This window comes from Saccopteryx bilineata, chromosome 9, assembly GCF_036850765.1.
Source record: "Saccopteryx bilineata isolate mSacBil1 chromosome 9, mSacBil1_pri_phased_curated, whole genome shotgun sequence".
NCBI lineage: Eukaryota > Metazoa > Chordata > Mammalia > Chiroptera > Emballonuridae > Saccopteryx > Saccopteryx bilineata.
The window spans coordinates 50,695,472-50,715,376 of NC_089498.1; the positions used below are offsets into that span (position 1 = coordinate 50,695,472).

General features: G+C 41.5%; 1 protein-coding gene across 10 annotated transcripts in view; it reads left to right on the forward strand.

Moving 5' to 3' along the window:
* SGMS1 (sphingomyelin synthase 1) overlaps positions 1 to 19,607 on the forward strand; it is a 325,673-nt gene extending 306,066 nt beyond the window's left edge. For all 10 annotated transcript variants that reach the window (XM_066244178.1, XM_066244179.1, XM_066244177.1 and 7 more), the window contains 3 exons: positions 12,646 to 12,799; positions 16,166 to 16,332; positions 17,886 to 19,607. In XM_066244178.1, coding sequence (XP_066100275.1) covers positions 12,646 to 12,799; positions 16,166 to 16,332; positions 17,886 to 18,065 — 501 coding nt within the window. In that variant the 3' untranslated portion in view covers positions 18,066 to 19,607. The remainder of the gene's footprint in view (positions 1 to 12,645; positions 12,800 to 16,165; positions 16,333 to 17,885) is intronic.
* Positions 19,608 to 19,905: the final 298 nt, after the last annotated feature.

A 19,905-nucleotide genomic window follows, 5' to 3' on the forward strand; every position in this document is an offset into this window, starting at 1 on the left:
TCAAGGAGTTTGGCCATAGGAAGGCAGGAAAGGTTTTAGCAGGAAGTATTAGGTGCTCATATCTGTCTCTTAGACCTCTCTGCATTGATACAGAAAGTCAGCTGTTTGGGACAGAGGGGAGGAGGTAGACTTTAGAGTGATGCCAAATTATGTATACCCATTTTGTGCCAGATATGATTCTGAATGTGTTGTTTTCATGTAATCCTCACAGTAGTGAGTGGGAGGAAATTACAGTTGGTTCAGAGATGCTTAACTTGCCTGTTGTCTTAGGTCCTGACAGTACTAAGTGGCAGAGGCAAGAAGTTTGGCTCCATCTCGTTTCTTAGTACTTTATATGAAGAATACAGTTGAGGCTACTTCTGCATGGTTGTCTGAATTAGAGGCGAAGAAGGACTAGATGAGGGCAGAGAGGGCTGTGCTTGGCAGATATTGGTAAGGTGACAAAGATTTTCTACATGGCAACAGCTGCCTAATATGAAAAGGCCACCAGAATCAGAAAGCATTCAGTGAGCTTTGTAAGTTATATGTGTCTAACCACTATGTTGTACACCTGAAACTAATATAATATTGAATGTCAACTATAATTGAAGTGGTTTTTTTTTTTTTAATTTTAAAAAAGGAAAATATTCACTGAGGAAATCCAGAGAGCCTCAGAAGTGACAGTGTATGACTTGCCATGAAGCATTTTCATTACTCATGTATCAGAATACAGAAACTTTCACCCCGAGGAAGGGCTGAGGAGCTGCCTAGACCAGGGGTCCCCAAACTACGGCCTGCGGGCCGCATGCGGCCCCCTGAGGCCATTTATCTGGCCCCTGCCACACTTCTGGAAGGGGCACCTCTTTCATTGGTGGTCAGTGAGAGGAGCACATTGACCATCTCATTAGCCAAAAGCAGGCCCATAGTTACCATTGAAATACTGGTCAGTTTGTTGATTTAAATTTACTTGTTATTTATTTATTTATTTATTTATTTATTTATTTTGTTCTTTATTTTAAATATTGTATTTATTCCCGTTTTGTTTTGTTTTTTTTTACTTTAAAATAAGATATGTGCAGTGTGCATAGAGATTTGTTCATAGTTTTTTTTATAGTCCGGCCCTCCAATGGTCTGAGGGACAGTGAACTGGCCCCCTGTGTAAAAAGTTTGGGGACCCCTGGCCTAGACACTACAGGCCAGTGGGTTCCTTTCAAAACCCATGTTGTCTTGCTTGAGAGGCTTCCACTGGCCATGTTTGAGACGTGAGCATTACAGTGTCTGTAATTACTGTCACTAGACAGTAATGATAATATGGGAATTAAATACATTTTAAAAATTGGTATTGGGGAGAAAAAAGTCAAGTAATAGATGTAAAAAACATTAGAAATAAAAAATCACCATTTTGCAACTACTGTAGTGATAATTCAAGCAGGAATTATCAAAGAATGCTCAAAGATTAGATAGAAGTTTGGGGACCATGTTTATGTAATTTCAAAATCACAAATTTTTATTAATTATGAAAAGGCAGAAATGTAAGCTGACAGTGCCATAGTCAAGGGATTAAATTAGTAACAGGACAAATGGTATCAGATGCTTTTTGAATGATGCATGGGGAAGGGCACATAATTTCTGTAATATTTCCACCAATAACATTTAACCTGAATTTAAATATAAGGAAACAATCAGATAAAACCAAATCGAGGAGCATCCTATAAAGAAACCAGACTTGACTCTTCAAAAATGTCACTCATTAAAAAAAGTATCTAGAAAAGATCAAGAAACTATAGTATACTAAGAAAAATTAAGAGTCTGACAAGTAACGTTAGGAGTATTCTCTGATTGGATTCCAGACTAGGGGAGAAAGCTCTAAAGGACATAGCTGAGACTGCTGGGAAGTCTGAGTAAGGATGTCTGTTGACTGTGATAGTACTTTATCATCGTCAGATTTTATGTGTGGGATTGTAGAGGGAAATGCCCTTGTTTTTACATTTAGGGGTGACGTGTCGTAATATATTCAACTTATTTTCAAGTGGTCCAGGAACCAAAGTGAGAGACCAAAAAGAAGCAAATGTAGCATCACGTTGGTGATGAGACTCATGGTAATTGATGAGTGTAACTGAAGGGTCTATGAGTATTCATTGTACTCTTCTTTAGAATTAGAAATTTTCAACACAAAAATCTGAGGAAAAATGTTTTTTTTTCTTTTTCTTTTCTTTTTTTTTTTTTTAGAGAGACACAGAGAGAGAAGGGGGAGGAGCAGAAAGCATCAACTCTCATATGTGCCCTGACCAGGCAAGCCTAGGGTTTTGAACCAGTGACCTCAGAGGTCCCAGGTCATTCCTTTTTTTTAAATTAAGTGTGAGATGGGGAGGCAAGGAGGCAGAGGGACAGACTCCTGCATGTGCCCTGACTGGGATCCACCTGGCAAGCAAGCCCCCTATAGAGTGATGTTCTGCACATCTGGAGTTGCTGTTCCGTTGCTTGGCAACCAAGCTATTTCAGTGCCTGAAGCAAGGCCATGGAGCCATCCTCAGCACCCAGGGCCAACTTTGCTAGAACCATTCAAGCCATGGCTGTGGGAGGGGAAGAGAGGGAGAGAAGGAGGAGGAATGGGGGAGAAGCAGATGGTTATTTCTACTGTATGCCCTGGCCAGGAATCAAACTTGAGACTTCCACATGCTAGGCCAACACTCTACTGCTGAGCCAACTGGCCAGGGCCAAAATTGATTTTTAAAATTTTACTTCATGACTAGGTAGACTAAAGGATCTTGCAATACCTAAAACAAATATAATTTTGTTAAAGGCAAATCTTGCCTGACTGAAATACTGGATTTCTTTAATGTGACAAATAAGAATATGGGTGAGTGGAAACCCATAGCTGGCCTTTATTTGATTTTATGAAGCCTTTGGTAAGTCTTTTCACTAGAGGCCATGAAAAATATTTTAAGTTTATACTGGGGGAAAGGGAGGATGGGTAGGATTAGTGTCTTATTGCTGTTAATTACTTAAAGATGATCCCCCTGGCCTGACCTGTGGTGGTGCAGTGGATAAAGCATCGACCTGGAAATGCTGAGGTCACCGGTTCAAAACCCTGGGCTTGCCTGGTAAAGGCACATATGGGAGTTGATACTTCCAGCTCCTTCCCCCTTCTCTCTCTCTCTCTCTCTCTCTCTCTCTCTCTGTCTCTGTCTCTGTCTCTCCCTCTCCTCTCTGAAATGAATAAATAAAAAATTTTAAAAAAATTATAAAAAAAAAAGATGATCTCCCCCCAGTACACACAAATGCCTGCCTACCATCAGAATTATAGGAATTGATAGCTACAGAGGCCAAATCTGTCAGAGCTTAGTGCAGGGGTCAGGAACCCATGGCTCGCGAGCCAGATGTGGCTCTTTTGATGGCTGCATCTGGCTCGCAGACAGATCTTTAATAAAAAAAAATATTAACATTAAAAATATAAAACATTCTCATGTATTACAATCCATTCATCTCCTACCGCTCATGTTCATGGTTGCGGGTGGCTGGAGCCAATCACAGCTGTCCTCCGGGACAACACCAAATTTTTATTGGATAATGTGTAACATACACGGGTCATTGTATGGTTCTCACAGAATTACATTTTAAAATATGTGGCGTTCGTGGCTCTCTCAGCCAAAAAGGTTCCCAACCCCTGGTTTAGTGGAAGGGAAAATCTTTTTGAAAGTGATACATGAGTTCTAAGAGGATGTGCATACTGAAATCTTTCTACTTCAGATCCAGTTGAGGTACAACATAATATTTGTGGGTGAAACTAAATATTTCCAGAAGTGAAGTGATGACACTCTGGAGGAAGAATTCAGGAAAGTCTCTGTGATCACAGATAAGCTGTGTATTTAAGGAGATCCACCCAAATTACAATTGTCTGCTAGGACTTGAGTTTTCACTTAAGGAATGCCCCACACACACACATACCCCCTGCCAAAATATTGACCTACCTTAGTAATGCTGCCTTACATTTGGATAGCTCTTTACAATTTTAGCAATCGCTTTTACAAATGTTATCTCACTTTGGTCAGTGAGGCTTGAGGATGAGGAAGTACCATTGTTTCCATGTTACAGATGAGAGAACTGAAGCTAGAGTGGGTACAGTGGTTAGTCCAGAGCTGGCCAAACTGGGGTTTGGGATTTTGTTTATGCTTGTTGTTCCTATGTCTGTAAACTTGGTAACCTGTGGAGCATCGGTCCAACACAGAACAGTAGAAAGTAAAGAAAGTTAAAATTAAACCACAAACACACTGTATAAGAAGGCAGAAAATTGGTGATGTTTTTGAAAGCTCTCCATGGAAATAATTTTTTTTTTTAATTAAGTGAGAGGCAGGGAGGCAGAGACAGACTCCTGCATGTTCCCCGACCAGGATGCACTCAGCAAGCCCCTACCAGGCAATGCTCTGTTGCTCAGCAACCGAGCTACTTTAGTACCTGAAGCCAAGGCCATGGAGCCATCCTTGGCACCTGGGACGGACTTTGCTCGAACCATTTGAGCCATGGCTGTGGGAGGGAGGGAAAGAGAGAGAGAGAGAGAGAGAGAGCGCTATGTGGGGGGGAGGGGAGAAGCAGATGGTTGCTTCTCCTGTGTTCCCTGACAAGGAATCAAACCCAGGACTTCCACACAGTGGGCCAATGCTCTACCGCTGAGCCAACTAGCCAGAACCGGAAATAACTTTTATAGAGACAGGGAAGTTTAATTGAAACGGAGAAAACATTTATAAAATATAGATCTTTTGAGAATAATATTATTTTATCTAGTTAACTACATGTAAATGTAATGACTTGTAAAATGGATTAAATTTCATTAGAACAAAAAGTGGACCTGGAGGCATTATTCAGCCTTGGTTGTTGGGGAGGTGTTTGCAGCAATAGCAGGCTCTTCCCAGCGACCCAAGGCAAGATTGTTTAGGTGAGAGGTAAGACATTTGGAGTGATCCCGCCTGAGCCACCGTGTGACACAGAGTAGCCTCTCTCTGGTTATTTGCTCATCTCTAACATGGACATGATAGCATCCGGTACTAACCGCATGGCAGGCTTGCAAGAAGACAAGGTAATCGCTAGGAAAACTCTGTTAAAAAGTTGAAATTTCTATAAAAACAAAAAGCGATGTTATATTACATAAAAACACCCTACCACCTCCTTTTTTACTGCCCATTCCAGTAACAGTATGAAGGTATGAGAAATTATAAGGGGCAGTTTTGAGCCTCTCACTGCTGCGGGGCATCTAAAGCATTCATCGAACTTATAAACACCCTACCTTGCCTGGGGTTGCTTCAAGGTCACGCTAAAGGACGTTTTCTTAAATCATATTAATTCCTAAGTATCTGTCATTGATTGGGAGGGGCAGGCCAAGGCCAGTTGAAATTCAGGAAGTGGCAGAGTTCTGCTGTTGGGGGCTTCTGTCGTTGGGGAGTTGAGGCTGCGGGGAGACTGGTGTGTAGCGTGATTCTCAGTTGCAGGCTGCTGCTGCTGTGGATTGACAGGTTCTACTGATCCTCCTCCTCCCTGATGCTTGATTGCCATAGCACGTCTGAACTGTGATCTGGGTGTCAAGAGCAGCTAGCTGTCTTGGTGTGTCATGGAGTAGAGTGAATTCCGTTTTGGAGAAAAACTGTTCTTCAGTAACAAGACAAAAAAAATGATTTTTCCTGGTGAGTGAAGGAATGAAGGGATAAATGCTTTGAGAGACACCTGGCTGTTCATGGTGGTTGGAATGGAATGTGATAGCATAGCATTACCTCTGTAAGGTACCCAGACTGCTCAAGGACAAGTTCCTTTCTACGCAGTCAGTTCTTGGTCTGGGCAAGCTTGTGCGATACTGGGAGTACACAGGGAGCACACAGTTCTGCGGGCAGCGCATACATAGAGTCAGGGAACTTGGGTCACCTTCCCCGCTCCAACACTGAACAGGGACCCAGGAAGCCTGGCTTATTCTTCAGGGCAGTTGTAAGATGAAGCATTGGCGAGGTTCAAGGATGATATTGAATAGCATTTCTCCTCTTTAATGCTCACTTTCAGCCCTTCATCAGTGTTCACCAAAGCTATTGATTTATGCAGCATTGTTTGATGAGCCTGGCTTCCAGGTTCTCCCTCTCCTGCCAGGAGGGGGTGAAGCATCGTGAATGCCCTGCTCTTCCAAGCAGTTAAGAGAAAATGCAGTGAACTAGGCTGTCTGCAATGGTGTCATCAGAGCACTGTGTTACTTAGCTTTGAAAAATACTTTTTGAAATCTGTTTTTTTTAATAACCAAAGTCTCATTGGCTCAAACTGCACTGGATGATAGTGAATTTCCTACCTTCTTCTGCTCTCAGTATTTTTTCTGTGCCCATGTTTCTAAGTGACTTAGCCAGTTACTTCATTTCGTAGCCATTCACCAGAAGTTGAAGAAAGTTGCTTTAAATTTTATTGAAAACTGATTTTTCTGTGATCCTCAGAGATCACAATTCACATACTAGTGTAGCTATGTGACCTTTTTGTCACAACTTTATAGTGTCTGTCTACTGAGAAAGTGTTGATATGATTGTCCCTCAAAATGTCTCTTCTATCAAAAATGAACATTCAAAAGGCTACTGATGGGCAGGTTACAGTGCCAGGCACAGTGGAGTGAGCACGCTGCATCCTGTCCCCTGCTGAGCGCACCCCGGTGACACCAAGCAGAATGCACAGGGCACTCTTTCAAGACTGAAAAACGGGAGCAGGCAGCTTGGGGAAGGAAGCTAAACTGAGAAATAAGAAAGAAATAAGAAATGAGCTTCCTGTGTTTTCTTCTTTTGTCCCTCTTCCCCTATCTCCTGCCTGTGCTCAAAGGCCACCTGAATCCCAGAGTTGCAGAACTCCCAAGAGAATCCCTTTGTTTCTAGCCCAGGGAGCAGGACCAGAAGTCCCACAGGGGCAGAGACTGGGAGAAGTCCTGTTACTTTCCATATTAGCCCCTGTTCACATGGAGTGTGCACATTCTAGACTTCTGTCCATATTTTTAAAACATAATTATAATTATACCATACATTTGTTTTCCTCTTAATGGAAGAAAATAATTTATTCTAAAAAGTTAAGTATGCTCTCATTGTAAACTTACTCTTAAATAATTTATTAAGCATTTATAGCTTAGTGCACTGCCTTTGTATCACTGTAGTGTGCATGTGAATCACCTCGGATTCAGGTGCGATGGCTGAGAGTGTGTTTGCAGCAAACTCCTGGTGTTGTGGAGACAGCCCTGGCCCTGGGTTTGAATGGCATGGAAGTAGTTATTTAACAACTCTCATTTCGGTTGTTTCCAGCTTGTTGATTTTTTAAAATAATGTTGCAATGGGATATTTGTACATAAAGCTTTTCTCCATATTTGGAATCATTTCTTTGAGGTAGATTCCTAGAAGCAATGTAACTAAATCAGAGATTATTACTATTTCAATTGCTGATTGATACTGTTGATTGTTTTTGCGGAGGATTTTGCCAGTTATAATAAATATATTACTCCCCAAGTTGCAGATGAGGAAGTTGAGGCTTAGGGTCACACAGCTAATTAGTAGATGAGCCATGGTTTCCACTCATGCCCTGCCAGCTGTGGAGGCTGCCTCCTCCTCCTCCCTGCGCTGCAGCTGTGGCGCTCACCGTGCCAGCTTCTTCAGAGAGTTTGTTTGGGGCAGTGACATTGTTTGCCCTACCATTGGCTATGGTAATTTGGTATGGGAAAAAATAAGTTCATCTTAATGTTAATTTTTATTTCTATCTGTTTGACAGAGTCTGTGTCTTTAACTGGTCATATCCTTTGTCCTTTGATAAATTTTGTTTCCTAGATTGGTCTTATATACTTAATTTATATGTGCTGTGAACACGATAGAGATGTTGACTTGTTTCTGCTGTGATTTTTTGCAAGTTTTTTTTTGTTTGTTTTTGTATTTTTCCGAAGTGAGAAGCGGGCTGGAAGGGGGAGCAGGCAGACAGACTCCCAAAGGCGCCCAAACAAGATCCACCTGTCATGCCCACCAGAGGGCGATGCTCTGCCCAACTGGGGCATTGGTCCACTGCAATCAGAGCCATTCTAGCTACTGAGGCGGAGGCCATGGAGCCATCCTCAGTGCTCAGGCCAACTTTTGCTCCAATGGAGCCTTGGCTGCGGGAGGGGAAGAGAGAGAGAGAGAAAGTAGAGGGGGAAGGATGGAGAAGCAGATGGGTGCTTCTCCTGTGTGCCCTGGCCGGGAATCGAACCCAACACTTCTACATGCCAGGCCAAGACTCTACTGCTGAGCCAACTGGCCAGGGCCGCAAATTGTCTTTTTTTTGCTTTTTAAAACATAATATTTGTTTTTTTATGTAGCTGTAATCTTTTTTTTTTTCCTGTTCCCAACTAAGCTAAAAGAGAGGTCCCCTTGCAGAAGTTTGACGAACATGGGAAGATTTTTTTTTTAAAGATTTTATTTATTCATTATAGAGAGGAGAGAGAGAGAGAGAGAGAGAGAGAGAGAGAGAAAGAGAAGGGGGGAGGAGCAGGAAGCATCAACTCCCATATGTGCCTTGACCAGGCAAGCCCAGGGCTTTGAACCGGCAACCTCAGCGTTTCCAGGTGGATGCTTTATCCACTGCACCACCACAGGTCAGGCTGGGAAGATATTTTTAAAAGGAAGGTTAGGTGGTTTCAGAGCACTTGAAGAAATGCAGCGTTAATCTTTGGCTGTTTTCCTCAAGGCCGTGTTTACCTCAGACTCTCTCCCTCCTCCTTTACGTAAACAATTTTCCACACACATTTTCCTGCTAAAACAGGAGGGTGATGGTGCCTGAGAATGTGATTTATAGTTTTTAAAACACAGAGTAAGTTTTGGAAGGGCAATTTGAAGTAATGTAACATGAAGAGCTACTTTAGCTTTTTGCCGTAATTTTTTCTATACATTATCGATTCTTATAACAGTACTAGATCAAACTTCCAATTTTAAACTTTAAAAAAATATGTTTATACATGCATGCATTTTAAAAATAAAGTGATTCTATAGGACTTGTTGTGAAAAACAATATAGTCCCTTACCCCTAATACTCCAACCCACTTTTCTATTATTTAAACTTTTTACTGAATCTTGTGGTATTTGCCTTCATTCATATCTTTTTTTTTTTAACAGATTGTGTATGTGTGTGTTTATCCTCAGGTCTCTAAGTGTCATGCGGTAATTTTTCTGATTTCTAATATAGGCTGTCTCTGTTACTGACTTCTTGCTGTGGAAGGTCAGGATTTAGAGTCCTCACGCCCCACCTGCCACCTGTTTCCACCTGTTCTGTGTCTTTTTCTTCCTTTCTCCCTCTCCCACTACCATTCCATCATACCCATTCATGCTTCTTATTCTGTCTTCCCTGTGTAATTTTCTGTCCTTGATTTAACTTAGCATTCAGTGCTTACATTATTACAGTTCTGTAAATGTTATTCCCAGCTAAGTCATGTAGTTTCCTATAATTTCGTTTCTGCACAATGTATTGTTTCCTGTAGAATTAGTAATTGCCATACTTTTTACTTTATTCATTTTCTTTATACTTATTCACCCGCAGGTTGTGACTCTCAGTTCACCTGATCTCATCTTTGAGATGACTCTCCAGAGCTCTTACTTGCCCATTTCAGAGGCTCAGTTTCTAGGCACCTGCAGTTTTCAGCTCTACTTCTATTGGCGTTCTAGTGAACACCATTTCTCCCTTTAGTTTATAGTTAGTTAATAGTATGGCTAAGTACAGGATTCTAAATTGGAAATCATTTCCCTCAGACTTTGGATGCATTTTTCCAAAGCCTTCTATTTTTCTAGTGTTGCTTTTGAAAATTTCTGATTCTTGATTCTTCATGTGGTGCCTGTTTTTAATCTCTGGAAACATTAGGGTTTCTTCTTTGCCCCCAGTTTCTAAAAATCCGTGATGCTTAGTCTTGCTGTATAGATCTGTTTTCTTCTGGTGAGCTGAACATTGAGTGATCCCTTTGAATTTGGAAATTTATATCCTCTGTGTGTAGTGCCATCCTTAACTAGAAATCTTGATGAAAAATTTAAAGGGAAATTATAATGAATTTGTGTTTATATAAACATGTTTGTCCAAAGTTATAATTGATCAGTTAAATATTGAAACAAGATCATGGTGATTAAGTTGGCCAACCAGAATTTAAAAGAGTTCTGAGTATCATAAAATATAGATAATCACACATTTCATTTGACAGAGCAAATGAAAATTGCAGTGAGTGAATTGTTCGGGCCATTTATTACTCTAGAAACCAGCCTAGACTTGTACCATGGACAAGTAGATTTATTTTAAACTTTCTTCACTTTTATTCAAAGGAAAAACATTTAATTCAATCCATGTGATTTCAGAAGCTTGAAGGTACATTCTTGCCCATTACAATACAATGGGTAATACTTGCCCATTACAAGTCCAGATGGTCACCTATGCTGCTGACTGACTGCCTATAAATCAGAAGTTCCCATGACCCCCTCCTCTGGTTCAATTAATTTGCTGGAGTGGCTCACAGAACTCAGAACCATTTTGCTTCAAAGATCACCAGTTTATTGTAAAGGGATACGACAGGAATAGCCAGATGGGAGAGACGCTAGGGCAAGGGACGTGGGAAGTGGCATGCACCCTTCAGCGTGCAGTCTCTCCCAGGATCTCCACATGTTCACCAAGGAATTCTCCAGTTCCTTGTTTTGTTTTGTTTTTAATTTTTCACTAAGTTTTTTTTGTTTTTTTATTTTGTATTTTTCTGAAGCTGGAAACGGGGATGCAGTCAGACAGACTCCCTCATGCGCCCGACCGGCACGCCCACCAGGGGGCGATGCTCTGCCCATCTGGGGCGTCGCTCTGTTGCTACCAGAGCCACTCTAGCGCCTGGGGCAGAGGCCAAGGAGCCATCCCCAGCGCCCGGGCCATCTTTTGCTCCAATGGAGCCTCAGCTGCGGGAGGGGAAAAGAGAGAGAGGGAGGAGAGGGGGAGGGGTGGAGAAGCAGATGGGCTCCTCTCCTGTGTGCGCTGGCCGGGAATCGAACCCGGGACTTCCGCACACCAGGCCGACACTCTACCACTGAGCCAACCGGCCAGGGCCTCTAGTTCCTTGTTTTAATATGGTCCCCCAAAACCACATATTAAAAACTCTTTGAATATTTGCCCCAACCTTCCGTGGTTTTAACAATAGAACAGTTGTCCTCTGGGCCAAGGGTGTGAGAATATCTCTAAATTTAAAATTTTCCCCCAGTCCTGACTTATTGGTTAGTGGATAAAGCATTGGCCTGGAGTGAGGACGTCCTGGGTTCGATCCCCAGTTAGGGCACACATGAGAAACGAGCATCTGCTTCTCTACCCTTCCCTCTCCCCGTTCTCTCCTCTTCCCCTCGTACACCCAGTGGCTCGATTGCTTCGAGCATTGGCCTCAGGTGCTGAGGATAGCTCAGTTGAGTTAGCATCAGCCCCAGACAGGGGTTGCTAGGTGGATCCTGGTAGGGGTGCATGCAGGAGTCCATCTCCCCTCCTCTCACTTAAAAAAAATTTTTATCATCGAAATGGCAGTCGCAGAATCAAATCAACCAGTCTTTTTCTATCAGTATAATAAAAATAAAATTTTAAAAATTGGTAAACATCTGCTAATAAAAAAGTGCTAATATCTAAGGAAATTCTGAAGCTGCATGCTTGATCTCTGGAATAATATACTCTTTCCAACGGCTGCCCAAGGTACAGTAAACATTTAGTGGACAAACTGCATGGTGGGGGATTTTATCTATTAATACTAGTTTTTAAAAGAAGGACACAGCTTTGTCCTGTACTCTCAATAACCACACTGAACACTCCTGTGACAGGTGTGTGTAGGGGGATTTTCCTGATATCAAGCAATTCTCCAATTTTCTTTAACTCAGTTCTGATACTGTCTACCGGAAGATAGTTTCAGATCCTACAAGTTAAGGGCTCAGTCAGACACTGTGACTGCCCTCCCGCTTCAGATGCCCATTACAAGTCCAGATGGTCACCTATGCTGCTGACTGACTGCCTATAAATCAGAAGTTCCCATGACCCCCTCCTCTGGTTCAGTTAATTTGCTGGAGTGGCTCACAGAACTCAGAGGACCATTTTGCTTCAAGGATCACCAGTTTATTGTAAAGGGATACGACAGGAATAGCCAGATGGGAGAGACGCTAGGGCAAGGGACGTGGGAAATGGCGTGCACCCTTCAGCGTGCAGTCTCTCCCAGGATCTCCACATGTTCACCAACCTGGAAGCTCTCCAAACCCTGTCCTGTGGATGTTTGTGGAGGCTTGATTGCACAGGTGTGATTGATTAACTCATTGGCCATTGGTGATTTACCCAAATATGGGGGAAGTGAACTGAAAGGTCCAACCCTCTCACCACCAGGCTGGTTCTGGCAGCCGTCCTAGGGGCTTTCCAATACTCAGCTCATTAAGGTGAACTCAGGTGTGGCTGAAAGTAGCTTGTTGTGAATAACAAAAGACACTCTTATCTTTCTTATCACTTAGGAAATTTTAAAGAGTTTAAAGTTCTGTGCCAGGAACCAGGGACAAAGACCAACTATATATTAATTATAAATCACAATATAACAAACCTTACTTCCGAATATAAATAGTAACTATAGCACACTTTCATGTGGGCTAATAATGAACCTTGTTTTCTCTTTTCCACCAGCTTTTTGGAGACTGGGAAGCTCAGCTGCGGAGAATAATGAAGCTCATTGCTGGTGGTGGCCTGTCCATCACGGGCTCTCACAACATGTGTGGGGACTATCTGTATAGTGGCCACACGGTCATGCTCACGCTCACCTACTTATTTATCAAAGAGTGTAAGTCTATAACAGGCTCCCATTAGAGTTTTCTCATCTGCCATTTCCGGTGGTCTGAAAGTCTGCTGAAGCGAGACTGGAGGCCTCAGGAGAGCAGTACCTCAGCTCACCGCCAGGCCTGGGTACAGCAGGCCCCCCAGGAGATATACGTGCTACGGAGGAACTGCCCTTCCTGGCTGGGGTGCCTTGTTCCCTCAAGTGTCAGCTGTAGTATTGGGGGGGTTTACAGATGCTGGAAGGAACCAGAAGGAAAACGCAAGGACACAGAAATCTAGTCGTGGATGGAAGATCAGGTGTTCACTTAGCAGCCATTTTTCCGAGCGCCTGGCACTGTGCTATAAGCTGAGGTTACAATGGTGGCTCAGTCATGTCTTTACCCTCATAGAGGCCATGGGCTCAGGAAGACTAAATGAGGCAGACAGTAAGTAGGAAAGTTCCTTTAAAAAACGTGCTTAAAATATTTGATTATGAAACACACAAAAGCAAATAAAATGTTAATATATGATTAAAGCCCTTCATCCCTTCCCTCTCCCATTTTTCCTGTATCATTTCCATGCATGTTTCTGTATGTGTGTGTGAGTGTTTTCTGGTTTTTAAAATTTATATAAATGGTGTCATGCTATGTATAGTCTTCTGCCACTTTTCTCTCAGCTGTGTTTTTTAGATGAGGCTCTGGTTCATTTTAATTACTGTTCGAATTACAGTACTGTAAAGGAACCACAGATTAATTTGTTCATTTATCTACTTATAGGAAATTCAGTTGTAGTTATTATTTTACTGTTAGAAACAGTCTCCATGAGCATTAGACAGGCAGTTTGCATGAAGAGTGACAAATAAACCAGTTGCTGATACCGCAGAGGAAGGTCTCACATTGCAGTCTGGAGATGTCCTGGGGGCGTGTGGCACCTTGGAATTTTAATATGGTTGAAATTTAGAGTGGGAGCAATGATAAGAAATATGAATGAACTAACTGGAAAGTAGGAACTAGATCATGGAGCCTTAGGCCATGAAAAGGAATCAGAACTTCCATCTGACAGAGATGGGATGCCTATTAAAGGGCCGCACCAGTGGGGCAATGTCATCCTTTTCAGAAGGAGAAACCACTCTGGTAGCAGTTTGCAAGATGGATTGGAGAGGGACAGGACCGGAGACGAGGAGAGAAGTTAGGAGACTGCTTCTGTAATCCAGACAAGATGGTGGTGGTTCAGACTACCATGATGGCATCAGGGATGGAGAGGAATGGAGGAATCAGAGGGATACTGATAAAGATCAACAGCTAACAGGATTGATTATGGGGGCACAGGAGACAGGTGGTAGACTGAAGGGTGAATCAGTTTTGGTCTTAAAAGATTAATGGGGCCCTGGCCGGTTGGCTCAGTGGTAGAGCGTCGGCCTAGCGTGCAGAGGACCCGGGTTCGATTCCCGGCCAGGGCACATAGGAGAAGCGCCCATTTGCTTCTCCACCCCTCCGCCGCACCTTCCTCTCTGTCTCTCTTTTCCCCTCCCGCAGCCAAGGCTCCATTGGAGCAAAGATGGCCCGGGCGCTGGGGATGGCTCTGTGGCCTCTGCCTCAGGCGCTAGAGTGGCTCTGGTCGCAACATGGCGACACCCAGGAGGGTCGCAACATGGCGACGCCCAGGATGGGCAGAGCATCGCCCCCTGGTGGGCAGAGCATCGCCCCCTGGTGGGCATGCCGGGTGGATCCCGGTCGGGCGCATGTGGGAGTCTGTCTGACTGTCTCTCCCTGTTTCCAGCTTCAGAAAAATGCAAAAAAAAAAAAAGATCAATAGGACACAGCAGAAGAAGAGATGGGCTTCAGGGCACTGAGATAAGGGTCACATACTTACTATGTGACTAAATAGAGTGAATTCGAACAATGCCTACTCAGAATTGTCAGGTCATGATCCAGCCCTTGTACTAGGACATAACCGAGCTTAGAAAATGGGAACAGAGTGGGCCTGATGTTGGCAGCCATGGGGGAGGGATTTCTGGCCCTTGTTGGTTAGTACCAGAGATCATTTCATGGGATTAAGCTTTGTCCTTCTGAAAGGTAATAAAGCAGTGTGCCATATTGGGCCACAAACTGATTTTTGAATCCTGGTGCTATCACTTACTAGCTCGTGACCTTGGGAAACATTTAACCTTTCTAAGTCTTGGTTTCCATGTCTTTAGAATGAGCTGCTGATAGCTATTTCATCAGTGAGCAATAGATGGTAAAAATTAAAATAGAAGGCATATATGGACACTTATAATAGAGTTGCATGAAAAATGAACTGGAGTTGCTATTTGTTGCTATATTGTTAAGGCATCAAATACAAATTTTTCTGGAAATGGAATATGGAGCCCTAAACATACACTAAGACTCCCTAACCTCATCACTCCATTTAAAATTGCAAACCACCCTTCACCCTTCTGATCCTGCTTTAACTGTTCAACTTTAAAATTAAAAAAAAAAATTTCTCCATAGCATTTAACACTTCTAATATAGTGTATAATTTTATTTACCATAATTTTTTCTCATCTTTCTTCCCTGCTAGGAAGGGATCTCCTCACAAAGGCAGGCTCTTAGCCTGTTTTGTACATTCATTTCAGTACCTGGAGCAGTTGCTATCCCAGCCACATTGCGCATGCTTAATAAATATTGGTTGAATGAATAAACTGATTCTTGGACTTCTAAAAATTTAATAAAATTCTGGAATTTCTCCCCTGGGGTGGGGAGGAAGAATAGACCACATTTAAACAATATTTTTGCCCAAGATTTCAGACTCTCTGAAGCCCGTCTATTGAGAATACATGGCCGCAAGGCCTACCCTAATGGAGATTTTGATGCTTCCCTTGGGTGATTTCCCAGTGATGGTAGAGGCTAGTATTTATGTGACACTGCCCTACCGTTGGGAATGCACTTGAACTGGTGTTGGGGTTTTTTCTTACTTGTATTTGAGAATTGGATATCTAGAAGACTTTCAGGGTAGTGTATCGTTGCAGAGCTTGGAAAGAAAATAAGACAGTTGTATCAATTATAATTGCTTAGTCCATGATAAGGGTCTATAGACCGGAGGGATTGATTTCTTGTAGAGAAACCCACATTATTTACAGGTAAATTAAATACACGTAGGCAGCTCTTTTTTTTTTTTTTTAATGGATCATAACACATTTTTAACCTGTCCTTATTTGTCCTTTTAAACTGTATGATTATATGAATCAAGTAACAGCCAAATACGAATTACTATTACTAGTAAAATCAGAAAGACCCAAGGTAATTGCATTCACAGTGGTAGTGGAGGTAGTGGACATAGTGGAGGTGTGGTTGGGTGCCCTTAGTAGTGCTTGAATAGTGGGATTATTATCAATTTCCCCTCTTTTCAGATTCTCCTCGACGACTCTGGTGGTACCACTGGATTTGCTGGATTCTCAGCGTGGTTGGAATCTTCTGTATTCTCTTAGCGCATGACCACTACACTGTGGACGTGGTGGTGGCATATTACATCACTACGAGACTCTTCTGGTGGTACCACACTATGGCCAATCAGCAAGTGAGTTTTCCTACATTTGATTTTATCTTCTATTGCTCCCAAGTTGGTGCTGTGGGCATGGCAGGGGGAAAAGTACAAAGAATCCATAGATGTCTTAGGTTTCTCTTTTCTTAAGGGATAGTCAGCTAAGATTATGTTGTCTTTTATGATGCTGATCCACTTGACAATCAAAAATGAACAGGAAGTGTGTTCATAATGACATAGGAGATTGCATCCTTTTGTAACAAGTATTACATTCCTATTGTCCCTAAAAATATTTACTAAGCTGTGCTCACCTGTTGCTTGATTTGCATTTCTACCTTCTTCCTACCCTTTGCCCCTCACCAGCTTAATACTTAACATTTAATTAAGTTTGTCCATTTTCATTGTAGGAGAATGGCTAACAAAAAAGCTAATTGAGGTGTTTATTTATAGCCAAGTGATTGAGTAAGCCATAAGTCTTTCTTGCACTCTTGGAGTTGGAGTGATTTGTTTCTCTATCAGGTTGTTTACCAGTTTGCAGATGAATGCACAAGTAGAATGGCAGTGTGACTATAAAACTGGGGTGTGTCAGCGGACATGGGACCAGTCTGGGCCCTTTGTAAATTTTTTGTGTGTGTGTGTATGTGTGGCAGATACAGAGTCAGAGAGGGACAGACAGGGACAGACAGGCAGGAAGGGAGAAAGATGAGAGGCATCAATTCCTGACTGCAGCTCTCCAGTTGTTCATTGATTGCTTTCTCATATGTGCTTTGGCTGGGGGCTACAGCAGAGCAAGTGACCCCTTGCTCAAGCCAGAGACCCTGGGCTCAAGCTGGTGAGCTTTGCTCAAACCAGATGAGCCCACACTCAAGCTGGTGACCTCAGGGTCTCGAACCCGGGTTCTCCACATCCCAATTCGATGCTCCATCCGCTGCGCCACGACCTGGCCAGGTCTTTTTTAAATTTTAATATAAAAAATATTTGGAACTGTAAGTGTTATTCAATGGATGAAGTGTCATCCCACCGTACTGAGGTCACGGGTTTGATTCCTGGTCTTGGCACATACAAGAAGCAATGAATGAGTGCACAACTAAATGGAACATCTAAGTGGAAAAATGATTTGATGCTTCTCCCCCCCCTCCACCTTCTCTCTCAAATCAATGGGAAAAAAATTTTTGTTTAGTAAATCTTTATTTTTTAATTTTTTTCTTGAGAGAGAAAAAGAGGCAGGAACGGAGAGAGATGAGATGCATCAACTTATAGTTGCATCACTTTAGTTGTCATTGATTGCTTCTTATATGTGACCAGGGGCCTCAAGCCAAGACAGTGACCCCTTGCTCAAGCTAATGTCCCCGGAATCATGTTGATGAGCCTGCACTCAAGCCAGTGACCTCGGGGTTTTGAACTTGAGTCCTCAGCGCCCCAGGTCAATGCTCTATCTACTGCACCAACCACTGGTCAGACCAATGGGAAAAAAAAAAAATTTTAATTAGTCTTAAAGTGAAAGATTTTGAGAAAAATAAGTATATTCCTTTTGGGGCTGAAACAAATTCATTCTTCTTCCTGACTCAGTTTTTCCTTTATTGTCTTAGGTGCTAAAAGAAGCTTCCCAGATGAACCTCTTGGCCAGGGTATGGTGGTACAGGCCATTTCAGTACTTTGAAAAAAATGTCCAAGGAATTGTACCTCGGTCTTACCACTGGCCCTTCCCCTGGCCAGTAATCCACCTCAGTAGGCAAGTTAAATACAGCCGGTTGGTAAATGACACATAACAGCTGTATAAAGTGGAGGAACGAGGAACTGTCCGAAGTGCTAAGAACTCCATGAGAGAAGATGCCATAAAATAAACCTCCCTAATCCTACTATCTTTCAACAGTTACCTTGACTTAACCTATTGAGTTACCTGGTCAGCACTGTGATCTTTTTTTCTCTCCAAAGGACCTGCGTTGGACAACAATAAAGAAAATTGAACCTATCATGCACTGTACACATTTCCTGTTCATAAGTTTGGGATTTACATAACCTACAACCACCATGTTCCTTTGTATATGATGCAACAGCATAAATGTAAGCTTTTATATCATAAGTTCTGGTCTTTCCAGTCACATCTGGAAATAAAACATATTATTTTCTTGGGAAAACATACTTTTCATATCTCTTGCCCCAAAGATTGGGCTGTAAGCCATTTTCTAGCAAATGTCTCTATGAAGGTTTCTTAGTACCTGAATGGGGTTCAATTCTGTGAAATCTTTCTACCTGTTGCACCAATATTCAAATAACAATGGCAGACACAGAAAGGTTTATTAACTTTAGGTTTTGTAAAATCAGAGACAGTGTGTCAAAAAGTGCAAAAAAAAAGATTCTGTTATGAAGTGATTTTCTAAGTATTTCCTAACTTTATTTTTCAAATGATGTTATGAAAACCAAATTTAAAGATTTTTACATGTCAAAGAGAAGAGAGTTAAAATTTAAAAATGCTTCTTGGGAGAGAAATTTGTCTATGTTTCTAGTGCCTTTCTTGTCTTGATTGTATGGTCAGTAGGCGACCTTAAATGTTTTTATTTAAAATGAAGTATTCCATGAAAATATAAATATATGTATACACTACTAAATTTTGCATTTATAGCTAAATTAAATCAGAAGACTACTTATGGTTTTTAAATTCTGAATTAAAGAATGGGGGGAGGCGTTAATTAGAAAGTCAGAGCCTGTTCTCATATTGTGAGCAGGTGGCAATGACATGTAGCACTTAAATTATTTTATCTATCTGGTAGTTCAGTTTTAACTATACAATGAAAACAGCCATGAATACATTTTTTTAAAAGTGAGTTTTGAAAATGATCACTTAACTAAAACTTGAAATCTATAAATTAGTTATCCATACTCTCATGACAATTTTGTTGGTAAACAACAAAAAAGAGATCTATTTCTTTAAAATATATTTGTGCAGAAACTGCATGTAACTCTAAGTTTTACTCCTAACATAAGTATGTTTGGGGAAGTATTCTATTCTATACTTGCCAATGTGGAGAACAAAATAGTTTTTTAAGAATGAAGAAGTATATATATCCACTCTGTATTTTATGTGCCGCAGAATTATCTTCTGTAGGGTTTCTTTTGTGTGTATTCACAAGGTGATATTTGTATTGTAAAACAATAATGGTGAAGGAAATAAAAAGGCTTTTAAAATTTTGTTTGTTTTAAATCTTTGTAAAGTTATTATTCCAGAGAGTATACTGATATCTTAACAGCTTACCTAGATCATAAATGAATCAAAATGCACTTTTTAATAAAAACTGATACTTAAAAATGAATGGCTATTTCTGGTGTGTTCAAATTTTCACAGAAGTTCTAAATGAAGTCATTAAAACAAGGTAAGAGATTCAGTTTTGGAATTTCTTCTTTGAGTTGTTTTGAGATAGGGTCTTTAATAATTATATTTTCTTTCCCTTGAGATTCCTTAAAATGTGTTCTCAACTTTAGTAATCTCTACAGATTAAATGCATTTTATATTTTTATTTTATTGTACCTTTTAGTGAGAGAGAGATAGAAAGGCAGAGAGACAGGAAAGGCGAGAGATGAGAAGCATCAACTCATCATTGTGTCACTTTA